Source organism: Rhipicephalus sanguineus, chromosome 1 (genome assembly GCF_013339695.2).
Source record: "Rhipicephalus sanguineus isolate Rsan-2018 chromosome 1, BIME_Rsan_1.4, whole genome shotgun sequence".
NCBI lineage: Eukaryota > Metazoa > Arthropoda > Arachnida > Ixodida > Ixodidae > Rhipicephalus > Rhipicephalus sanguineus.
This window is the reverse complement of record NC_051176.1, coordinates 104799651-104812521: the sequence shown is the minus strand read 5'-3', so window position 1 is coordinate 104812521 and position 12871 is coordinate 104799651. Positions and strand designations below refer to the sequence as shown.

Here is a 12871-nt window from a genome sequence, read left to right as displayed (position 1 = left end):
TAGTATGTTTTCTCTCATGACCTTTTTTTTTTTCAAAATGAATGGACAAGTTTCTGCTGTGCATGCCTTTTGCACCGTTGCAGCCATGCAGTCTCTGTTTTCACATAGCATCTGCATGTTAGCATGCTGGTTGCAGTTTAACCAAGCCAACATGCCAACTTATACATGCACAAGTATTAAAGTTGCTTTATTTCAACTTGCTTTTGAAGAGTTGCCAATTAATTTTTTTGACATCAAGGGGCTGCATGTGAATCCAAATTCGGCAACTATGGCCATTGATCTAGCTGGTGCATAAATTGTATACTCGGTTGCCAATGACATCTGCTGGTATGAACGTGTCGATGGCGAGCTTCCTGTAACGGCTTGTCACCAGCCGCTCTGCCAACTGTAACATTTTATCACAACAGTGCTGCCTAGGTATAACTAATGCAGTACTGTTAGAAATGGGCAAAGTTGCAGTTGGTGCTGAGTTGACATGGTGGCAGTTTTGCCATGTTTGCCGTTGTGTTTGCAGTACCACATACGCAATTCATGCCTATAAGATCTAGCGGCACACTATGTGGTACATGTATTTCAGTTGCTGTTGTGTATTGATTCTGTGAGTAGGTGGAGGTAGCACAGGGAAGACCAAATAATGTTGTCAAGTCTGAAAAATAAGTTGGTAACTGTATTTGACAATGGAATACATATCTTGAGCCACATGGAGCCAGGAATTTGCTTCACTGCAAACAATTCCATATATACTCACATTTGTTACCTAATTATAGAAGGAAAATGCTTCATTCAACCAACGCATCACCGACACAAGTGTCAGGGGGCAAAGGGTGCGTACCCCACCCCCTCAAACTCATCCACATAGGGCCTCAAGCCTACCCATTACCCCCCAGGCCACAGACCTTGGTAGCCCTAATTAGCGGCATCATTTTGTTCTAGAAATAGAGGCCACTCGAACCCGACTATGATCAAACTCGGTTAAATCGAATTATCCTTTATATCATGAACTATTTTTGAACACGGCAATGCTTTAAAGTAAATCCATAGGAAAATATACGGCTGCATCGAACAAAAATGGCCAGAACATTTGATATATCGAGCAGTGCAAAACGCCCTAAGATGTTGGCTTTTCCTCACAAAACCTTTGCCTTTCCTCACAGAAGGGAACTTTTCCGCATACATTTGGGAGAGTGAGAGGTGTGATTAGGAGGGTGCCATGCTGAGCAAGCAGAAGCTACCTCTTGCCATCAAGTGCTTTCCCCTATGACTCCTCACTAATTACGCCACCGGCCCGTCGTGGGGGGTCACCATTCGCTCTTCCGTTCGTTTTGTTAACGCAATGGATGTTTTGTTCACGTGATGCAAAGCTGGCGATAATCAATACAGTCAAACGTTGAGAAACGGAGCCTTACATTGCCACTGCGTACAGCATCCCAAGAAGCACGGCAAGTATGATATCGGAAAACAAGGCTGGCATTAGCGCCATGGAAGACTAGACGCTTATGGTGGCCAACGAGTAGGCACAACTGCTTATGAAGACCTTAAGGCACTTTTTCCATTGATACCATATTTTCTCGCGTATATTCCGCCCTTGTATATAGCCCTGCCTATTCAACTACAAACCGCGCAAAAACGCAAAACTGAAAAACAAACGTGTATTGCCATGAATGCGTGTTTACATTATCGCGAAGTGGTGCCATATCGCCAACTTTTGCACCGAAATTCGCCCCGAAAATGCCATAATTTCATTAAAAGCTGTATATTGAATTATCCTATATATCGAACCAATTCCTGTTTTTTTTTTTTGCGAGTTTGATATATGCGGGTTCGTCTGTATAATGCTGGTGTGAACCTTGTGCAGACAAACTTACAAAAATATTGTTACAACAAGGATAGACTTATTTTGTGAAGCTCACTCAGTGCACAGTTAACCTAGCCTGACTTCCTTCCTGGGGCATATGGGAAACCTACACCTCCCCTTGTCACCTGACCATGGGTTTACATTAGGGGTGTGCGAATAGTGAAATTTCATCTCGAATCGAATTCAAATCAAATAGTGCCGAATAGTGGCCAAAAATATCGAATATTGAATCTAATATCGAATACAAAATATTTTATTGAAAGTTGAAAGAAAGAACAAAGAAATGAAAGCTGCTCATGTCCTCGAGCAAGCACATAATGCTGTGAGTGACTGCTACCGAAAGACTACAAATTGTTGTGCAGAAACACAGGCTGTTCCATATGACCTGGCTTCAGGCTCTCTCACCGTGATGTTAGTGTTTCCTGCATTTCAAAACATGCGCTCACTGGGCACCTCAATAGCAGGGATGGGAAGGTATCGCAAAGCAATTTTGGCGATACCTGGATAAAGTGCAGCTCCATGCTCTGTGGTGCAGCAGTGGCGTCTGCACAGCGTGAACACATTTTCACATGTGAAGCCAAGAAGTCCGTGCCTTCGTTTCAGAAGTGAAGTTGTGAAGGGCTTGACAGTTTTCTCATGTGCTTCTTTTCTTTATGTGTGGAAATGACATAATCTCATTTAAAATAAACATGCACTCGCTTTTGAACTAGCATATCAGTGAAAGTTTTAACGAAAGGCCTACTGTAACGACGGTAGCATTAGTTTTGGCCACCCCACCCTAACCAAGTTGCACCATTGGCCTTTGGCGTTTCAGATATTGGAAATTCGAATCGAATTATTCGATTAGGTAATTCAAAACTCGAATATTTGCACACCCCTACTTTATATTTTTATTGTAGCCATAACAGCCAATAATTATTTATATTCATGCTCATTATATCAAAGTTCGGCTCTATAATAAATCAAACTTGACTGTTGTGTACAGAAAAAAACAAACACACGGGGCTCAGGCCAGCAATTAGTGACCATGGCGCCTCTTGCGCCAACAAATGCTTGTGCTGGCGATTCGGCAAACAGTACCACTGTAGCCTTGGCTGCAAGTGGGGGAGCCTTAGTGTTTCACTGGTATTTCACATCCTGTGACGAATGAAATACAAAGAGACTTTTGGCTACAAGTTTATTGTGTTGTGCTTTATTGAGCATACGTGTGTGAAACCGCAGCTGCATGGATTTCTCCATTGCGGTTTAGTGCCAATGTTTTGCTGGAAATAACATGTGTTTCCATAACTCTGTGTAGGTATCTCTGAGGAGAACCTGACTAAACTGATTCAACATGCTCAGATACCAGCTACAGAAAAGTGCATCATCACCAACATGGCACATATTGGGGTTAACATTGTGACCGATGTAAGTCTTTTCTTCACTTCGGAGACTGTGCAGTGCATTTAGACTAGCTTTAGAGTATTCTTTCTCTTATTTTGAAGAATTACATTATGAATCTGGTGCTCTGTGAATGTGTATGCAATGTTTGTTTTGTTGTCAGACTCGTTATGTAGTATTGTATATAGTAAGGCAAGAATGTCTGAAGTCGTGGTATGCTGTTCTCCTTTGAAAATATAGAATGCCACAATGGACTTCATGTATGCAGTTGGAGTGTGAGGCTATGTGAGATCAATGTGTCGGTGTTTTTTGTACTTGATGTTAACATTAATGTATATCTGTCTTCGTTGTTTTGTTTTTTTTGTACTTGATGTTTGGTATATTTAAGTGTTTTCAATGTTGTGATGCTACTCTGAATGTGCCCTCCATTGCTTAAATGTAATACTGTAGAGCAGGTTTGTTGTGTGATATGTTGTAAAACAGGGGCCATGTTGGTTAGAAGCTTTCACATACCTGTGTTGATTGCATTGTAATTACTAGTGATCTTAGGTTGGAAAAAAATGTGGAGCTCACTCAGGCTCACTCGTGGAATATATTTTGCCCTTAGGGCTCACTCCGATTCAGACTGACCAAAATTTTCCTCCACCGTACTCACTTGGACTCGCTCGCTCACTAAAATTTTTCTCAACCGGACTCACTTGGACTCAAGCTCACCTAAATATTACTCACGCAGACTCACTCACAGCTCGGTGTGAGTCTGAGTGAGTCGACTGATGAGTCCATTAGCATATACTTAAAAGCGTAAAAGATCAGGATGTCAATGCACTGAAATGCCAATATCTCACATAATCAGTGCTCTAGGATACACATTTTGATCCTGTACCTTCATATACGAGCTATCAGTGATTGCAATCCAGTAAGGACATTTTTATTGAATGATATGACTCACACGAAATATTTTTATCAAGAACTTCTTTTTAAAAATTTTGCGGGGGGGTGGGGGGGTTGAGGTGGGCCTTTGATCAATGAATATTGAGCTGGCGTATGAACTCTAGTGTGTTCAAGTATCTGTGAATAGAAGTGAGCATCAATGTGAGTTGTCATAAGGCTGATAGTAATGCTAAAGTTGAGTAGTTATCACCATAGGTCGGCAAAAAATGGGTGCTTACTCAGACTCGCTCAAAAAATATATTTTGTGCTTAGGGCTCACTCGGACTCAGACTCACTAAAACTTGTCTCAACCAAACTCACTTGGACTCAAACTCGCCAAAATATTACTCATCCGGACTCACTCAGATTCAAGGCTCGATCTGAGTCTCAGTGAGTCTACTCATGAGTGAGTTTACCGACCTATGGTAGTGATAATGAGTTCCAACAAAAATATTTCTCCCTGGTTTAGCACAAGCCACTGTAATCAATATGGAGCCATGTTGCATCATGCCTTGATAAAAGTGAACCATTCTTACAAAGTGACTTAAATTGCACCTTTGGCTTATATAGCTTTTATTGGTTGCATTAATAAAGTGAAGGAGGCTGGTTAATAGTTCGTTAGTAAAGCTGTGTGCCAAACAGTGTTCAGTGTCTCAAGCAAAGTGACCTCATTTTTCAGCTTGAGCTGTTTAGTCAGAGATTGTCGGGGATTTGCTCATTGCACTTTTTAGTGACAGTGAGGATTGTGTTGCCAAGCCTTGGCTTTGGTATATTGCTTGGGTATTTTGGAGTAGAAACATGTAATGCAGCTTTATTGTGAGAAAATTTTACCTACAGCAAAAACAAACTTTTAAGTTTCAGAAGATACAGTGGAATGTGGGTATATCGAAATATTGTTGACATCAGACAGTTGCAGCGTCCCCTTTGAAATTCTATGCACAAGTATAGCATTGTACAACACATATGGCCAGACCATTCATTGCCCCATTCAGTTGCATATTAAACACTGCACCTCTGCAAGTGCATTACTCTGATGATAATGCGATCACTTCTTGCGTTGTTCGAAACATTAATGCCCTTGAAATGGCACTGGTTTAGTGGGTGCTTTCAAGCAGGGAATTAAAAGTGCAGTACACACAATGGAGGGAAAAAGAGTGAGGTACTACATGTCTAAAAAAAATATGAATAACTTGGGCAGCAGGCATCTTATTTGCTCTCCACAATGATAGAATTGCTTTGGTAAGCTTCATTGCTGCACAACTGTTGAATGTAATGAATCATATTGTGGAAAGAACTGAATGGCATACACTTGAACTATGCTGCCTGGCACTTATACATTGAAGTAACCAATACATTGAAGTATTTCTTCATCCTTTTCAGATTCGATGTGTTAGGGTTCGGCTTTATTGGTAGTCGGTAAGCTGTTAAAAAAAGTCAGTAAACCCTCTTTACAACGAAGCTATTGGTACAGGAAACTTACTTTATTGTAGGTGCTGTTTAGTAGACTTTGGAGGACCTGAAACAGGCATAGTAAAAATTTTGGCAAGACATGTATCCAGCAGTGGAGGAAACTCGTGAAGTATGCATTTAAATGGGGAAGATAGTAGGGGCGATATGACATAATTTGCTTTAGTACAGAGGAAGACAAGAGTAGTGTCAGGTGACTGTTCCTTTGATGTGGCCAGCAGTCTTATATAGCAGGCCCTCTGCTGTAAAGTAAACAAAGAATGGTTCATGTCACCAACATCACAGGTGTTTCATGAGGAGCTTTACCAAATGCGAGGCCCTCTTTGTATACGCCACTAAAGTCAAATTTCAACTCCTACATCTTTGGTGAAGTAAGTGTACCAGTGCCCATAATGCATGCGACTTGAAATGGGCCTGGGAGCCTTGGCCACCAATTTGAGTGTCAGTGCAGTGCAGCTGCGAGTTTCATAGGTTGGGAGTGGCCCAGCAGGATCCAGCGTGTATGGAGCTGTTAGTGATCTCTACCGGCACGTTGACTTCGCAGACGTATAGCTACTGTCGTGGCGCTCTTTGCATGTCTAGGTTGATACAAGGAAATGCAGAGGGCTATTGTTTGCCTCTTCAAACAGTCCGGTACAGATTTCCCATTTTTCACTTTGTACTTAATGGAGGCTAGTTACCACTCCTGTTCAAATAATCCATTCTAAAATGCCTGCATGGCAATCAGAACTGTGGAAAATGTCAAGTAATGCAATAATTTCAGTGAATCTTTCGTTATCATGAAAGTTTTGTCGCTGTAGGCTAGATTTTGCATCCTCTTGGCAGCAAACAGCAATATCTTGCTTGAATTATTTCACACTGGGGGACAGAAAGTATGGTCAAGCTTCCTCACTTTGTGCATGCATTAAAAGCAAGCTTTTCATTAATTTGCACTGCTTCACGTGAATGCTTAAATGCTACAAAAGTTAAAACTACTAAGACCAAGGAAAAGCAATATTATTAAAGGGCACAGACAGAAAGCGAATGTTTGAATGTCACGCAAATATCTTAAAATGTTTGCTAGGTTACTCTAAATTAAAATTTTTAATTTTTCAGGATTACACGATCAGGATTTTTAAATCCTGATCATGTCTGTCTAGAGCATATGAGTAACATTATCTGGAATGTGTTTGCACTGTTTTCGTAGGGCGTACTGCTTTTAACATGTGCTGCCAGATGAGCAGGCGGCCAAATGCTAGCTTCACTTCACTTTCTGAAGTGCCTTCCACAACTACCTATTTTCTTTGTCCTCCACTTCAAACCAGACAAGTGTTATGTCTTGGGCTGCAATCTGAAGGTGTGCCCTCTCACTGCAATGGCTTTCTCTGCTACACAATTGAGAGTGCAAGTATAGCTCAGGCCTGGTAGTTATGTAGCACTTGTCTAGTGAAAATTGTCTCATCCAGGCAACCTAGGTACAGAGGATGTGAAATCATTTCAGTGCATACTGTTCCTGCACTCTAGACAAGGCCACACACCAGTGACAGTCATATATTTGTCGGAAGTTCATCGACAGTCTGTTACCAAGTTCAGCTTTGTCAGCACTTTTCTGGGCTCAGAATAGTTTTCTCAAATGCTGGGAATAAATCACTGTTGGTGTGAGGCACTGTTTGCTCATTAGTAAACTGATTGACCAAGCTATAAGCAACTATTTTTTTTTAAATGTCACCATTGATCCCCTATGTGTCATATAAATGCTGTAGACAAGTATAGACAGGGCTGTTAAGGTTACACTATTACGTATATTGAGCAGAATCTTTAAATGTCTCGGCTGCAAATATGGAATTGAGAAGCAGTGCGTGCTTGTGTGTGTGACATTTTCTGTCTGTGCCTATTCAAGAGTGTCACCAGCATTTTTAATGTTGTAGAGGCTGTGATGTTCAACTCCATTTTTTCATTCCATAGAAGAAAGTCTATTCCCTGTATCTGTATAGATTTCACATAATGTATAAGCAAAACCTGCACATGTACTATGTGGCTTGTTTAACAAGCAAGAGCCCAGAGCGCCTGACCACATGTGTGAAGTTTTGTTTACAGCAGCGAGAGCTTGAGAAACTGCCGCCGTTCAACTCGCACACCCCACTACTGTTATCTCAGCAGTTTACCAATGAAGTTCTGGGACTAGTACGTCACCACTTTTTTTGTTCCTCTCTCTTTTTTCGTGGCGGGGACCAGTTGGGCCACATGCTTGCTCTGTCTCTCTGCGCGCTGCCTGTCACCGGGGGTGCCCTGTGTGTGATGACGTTTGCCAGCACACATCACAAGGCACAAAAACTCCATCCACCCTTGCCCGCCTCTGCTCCGCTTTACTGTTACCTTTGTAATGCGCGTCTGCATTGCGGGAAGTGTCCTGTTGTCCTCCAGTGTAGAGAGTCTTCCCCATGTCATCCTTGGTAGTTGGTGGTTTGGTCTTCTCTCAACGTGCTACGTAGATGTCTTCAGTGCTGCTTTGTGTGTGATTGTAGGTGGCAGTGGTAATCTGCTTTCCTGGCCAGGGGTCTAGAACGTCTGGCCTGTGAAGATTATTGCAGAGGGCCTAGGAAAGTCAAGCTGGAAATTTCCATGCTTGCTTTTGCGACATGTTTTTTTTTCATGGCTGTTGTAAGAAAACAAGAGCAGGTATTTTATACAAATGCAATTTGTCATGGCAGTGCATATAATAAAATGGAGGTTTAATGCTGTTTTGTTGCTCATGGAATTAAGATAGGCAATTTATTCTTGCTTGTTAAATTCTTTACATTTTTTTCTATGCTTTTTAAAAGCTAAGACAACCTTTATATTAATCTGACTGAATGTTCATGTTACCAGCTTCATCATCACTGTCAGCCTCAAAGGCAGTAGAAAAGTGAATTTCAGAGAATGACTTCTAAGTAGTAGTGGTAGTAGTAGTAGTAGTAGCAGCAGCAGCAGCACTTAACAACCCACTTGAAGTCAAGAGGCATACCAGTAGCATGGAACTTTTTTATTAAAGACAGCGAACAAGCCCTTTCATTGAGTTACCCTTGTCATATTTACAGGATTTTCGCAAATTTTGAAGTTTACAGTTTGGTAGTTATGGTAATGATCTTTTGAGTTCTAGTCCACTTGAAAGTAGGCAAATAAGGCACAGCTGTTTAGCTGCTTTCCCCAAACTGATGTTAAGCTAGTTTATGTGGACGCTATCATCACTGCCCTTACATACCCACAGCATGAATTCCGTGCAGTTAAATTAAAAACAAGCTAAATTTATATTTCTGATTACCAGTTTAATAAAAGATGTTTGCACATAGTAGAACCAGTTCAGCTTTCCTTCTAAGTGCCTCTTCTAAGTGCCTCTTAGTATCTCTGATGCCTCTTTGATTGCAACAGTAAGCACGCTGAAAGGTTATATAAGGTGTTCTTTGGAACACCTTATAAAGCAACTTGCATTGCATATATTTTGTGTTGGATAGATATGCATAGTTTTACTGAGGAAAAAAGAGGAAAAGTGTGAAATATCACTTGTATGTTCGTATTATGAACTTTCTGGTTAGTACAAGAGGCTGTGGGGCTACTTTTTCACTCTGAGAATTCAACAACAGCTGACAATTTAAATGCAGTTGTGAGTGTTCTGGCTTAGCGTTGTGCCATACAAGGCCATTGAGTATGCCTTTTGTTCATCATGTAGAAGTTCAAAGACGCTGCCATTGATTTGTTCTTCCGCTTGACTTGATGATGTTTGATGGACAGGAAAAGTGTTTACTCTGCTGCATCTGAGCCTTGGTTGTATGGGTGCACTGACACTTGTCCCTGCAATCACCTGCACACCAGCACAAGCTTAGACCCCTGGCCAGAGTAGTGCTGTCTCATTTGTGGTGCCCCCTCATTTTTTGTGGTGTTCTGGTGTGCACATTTTACAAAGAGCACCTACTCACATTGTCTGATGTCTTTTGATCTTCCCTTTTGTATGCGTTCGATGGTGATGGTGATTTTTACTGGCGTGGTGCACTTTGGTGGGACCGTGCATTGTAGTTTGCAGGTTTTTAGCTGGCACTGAAATGGTACGCTCTACACTGCCTGTTTTTTGAGAAGTGGGTAGCCTGACTGCTTTGTTTGAAGTGGAGTGTAAGACAATCATGGCTTCCAATTTACTTTTTCATCCGTCTATAGTATCAGGGGCTCTATTGCCTGGGGGGACAGTCTTTTACCTGTGTTCCCTGATTGGTTGGAGCAACCAGAGCAGTAGGGCTGATTCAGTTACGACAAAGTGCAGGTAAACCGACAGCAATCTGTCACCATTGACACCTGGCTGGCTACACGACCTGTCTGCTGGAAGTTGTCCAAGTGGCCGTCTGACATTAATACGACTGAGTGTCTCGCAATGGGCTAAAACATTTTGTGGGTAGATGTGTCACAAACAAGTATTGCATGTCAATAATGGGAGCTCTAGAATGTTGTTTTCTAGCTATAGCACCTACATAGCTGCAGTAAATTCAAATCGTGGTGCTGCCTTTGCACATTTATTTGTATGGTGACAGATCTCCAAGATTAAATTGCCGAATTTTGTGGATTTGGCAATCGAATCTTGGAGGTTGTAGTATGCATTCCTACAATTAAGTCGATGCAGTGCATCAACACCTGTCAGTGTAAATGAGCTGTTCATTCACTTCTGCTTCAGCTAATCAGAGTATGGCCTCAGGCACAGCATTTCTAGCAACAGTGGTATTGTTCAGTTTCAAAGTAGATTGTTGCTAGAATTAGCTTGAAAGATGATTTTTATATTTGTAACATCTAATTCAACACAAGGAATTGGTCAGTTGCCCACAAACAGAAAATATGCAGAATAGTTTATTAGGCACCATTGCCACTTGCGTAATTTTATCATATGTATGCTGGCCATTTTTTGACGAGGAAAGATAAATATTTGTGGCGTGCTTAATCACTCTTTTACTGCTCCTAGTTTTCTGTCATTTTTGGCATGTTTAATAGCATATAATAGCTCATGTTTTTGAGCATCATGTTTTAAGGAAGTTTGGAATGGAAGCCCTGATTGTCTGATATTTTGTAAATGCAGTGTATGAGTTCTTCTGTTAGTTAAACATTTAATATAAATTTATGCTAAAGAAAAGCTGATAGGTAGCAGCTACTTTGCTTACCCTACACTGTGCTAACTTGCTGGCAAAGTTTCTTTGGTGACTTTCTCTCATTCAGGTGGGGTACTAGCACTGAAATGGAAGCATTATGATACCGCATGCATTAAGAAAGGGTTTTGGGTGGAGTTAGCAAGCAACTGGAGCACAGGTTGCCTCTCGAACGGCATGTACTTTTGGGTGCACCGCAGATAGTGCTCGTTCTGCATCTGATTGCCTCACACTTTAACATTAAACGTAATGTGCGGTGTGTGCCATTGCAGGGAAGCCGCAAGAAAGTCTACCATGTTCCCAGAAAAGAGCGCATAACCGAACAGACGTACCAGATGTCTCGCTGGACTCCCGTCTTGAAGGACATCATGGAGGTTAGAGCCAAACATTTGATTTATTTATTTTGCACACTTTCAGGTCAGAATACATCATGCCGTTGAAATATGAACAGAAAGCTTTCTTTACAGCAGTCTCGAAATTGCTTGTGTCTGTGATGAGACCAGCTGATGCAGAAACGCGATTCCAGTTTACGCTTGTCAAGGGTATGAAGGAGTCATTGTAAAGGCTTGTACGTCACATTGGGACCCCAAATTATGGGCCGTGGTCACTGTGGCATGGCATATAGGATTGAGGGGTCAAAAGAGTGTGTATCTGTTAAAAAGGGGTTGACATGAGAAAAAAAAAAGGTGTATAAAAAAAGCCAGACACTTACATTGTGATGAAAGATCCGGTTGGTTGAGGGTCTGTGTTACACCAGCACAGGGCTTGGCCAAATCAAGCGGGTGGCGCAACTTTATGCACATTTCAAACCAAGGATAGCTAAGCACTGCGATAGATCCCACTGAGGCATTCTCCCTTTGTCGAGAGAACCAGTGTTTTGTAAGGTATTAATTTCGGGGATTAAAAGGCAGAACTAAAGTTGCAATGTAAGTATGTGGGCACGCAATTAGGATTTTTAATACTATAGTCAACTTGCATGTGCTAAGGGAGAGTATTTATCATGTGAAGGCCGAGATACACGTAGGAGGTACTGATGGCACAGGAGTGTTGGTAGTGCTAAAGTGCATGTTTATTGTAGTGTTTCAACAAGATTATTATTCCTTGTATATGTAAAACACATCGTAAAAAATTTATTGCACTTTGAGCATTAAAAAAATTTAAATACTTTAGTGGACTGCTGTCCTACAAATGTATCGCCTTTCCTAGTCTGGTGTCTGCATGCTGGTTCAATGTCCTTATGAAAAGTGTTATGTCAGTGCAGTGCTGTCAAATGACTGCCAACTTGTAAGCATGCATCGGGAGTATTACTCCGTCTGGCTCGGAAGAGCAAGAATTATGTTTATATGTACAATACCACAGGATATTTTAACAAGTACAGGAAAACCCTGTAACCTTGATCTCATACATAGCAAAATACCAACTAAGTATAAAGATCTTCGTGTTACAGTGCCAGCTCCCTAAGAATATTGTATTTTTTACTCCATTATATCTATTTTGTTTTTCTTGTGAGCCCTTGCAGATACTGAAGTCTGCATGCCAAACACGCAGATAATCTTTAGAGTTGCCAAGTTTTTCTACCACTTCTGTTTTTTGTCTTTACTGTAACATTTTTTTTTTTCCAAGTTGGGGACAGAGCCATTTGTTGTAGTAGTGTGGCAAATGGGGCAAGTAAGTGTAGCAGTGTCTTTTAACAACTGTGCAAAAAGTCAAGACATAAATACAGACAAGGCTATGAGCCAAGTGCTGTAATCATTAACAGCATGTTTGGCCTTGCAAGTGCTTATATTGTGGCCCTCTTTATTATTGTCTTGCCTTCTTACACAAAATGCAAAGTCATGTGTGCCCATAGGACAATGGTGTGTAACACAAAAGGGTAGGAGGGAACATTCCAAGATGACATAGACATAGATGCTCTTAAGGGGGGATAGGTTTTACACATAAGGTGCTATATTACTAAGTTAGAATGATGAAATCTTTAGTGATTTTGTATTTTAACTTGCTCATATCATATAGCCCAGTTTTTATGTACACCATACCATTCACTTTAAAATTAATTATTCATGAAAACTTCATTTGATCACATTTTTAACAAACTGGCTAT

General features: G+C 41.1%; 1 protein-coding gene across 2 annotated transcripts in view; it reads left to right on the top strand.

The window, feature by feature from the left end:
- The window catches only part of LOC119394976 (protein ROP), a 47925-nt gene that overhangs the window by 25282 nt on the left and 9772 nt on the right, over nucleotides 1-12871 (top strand). The window contains exons 11-13 of one of the 2 annotated variants that reach the window (XM_037662275.2): nucleotides 3153-3262; nucleotides 7709-7795; nucleotides 11043-11144. In XM_037662275.2, coding sequence (XP_037518203.1) covers nucleotides 3153-3262; nucleotides 7709-7795; nucleotides 11043-11144 — 299 coding nt within the window. The remainder of the gene's footprint in view (nucleotides 1-3152; nucleotides 3263-7708; nucleotides 7796-11042; nucleotides 11145-12871) is intronic. The other variant, XM_037662279.2, reaches the window with a different exon arrangement.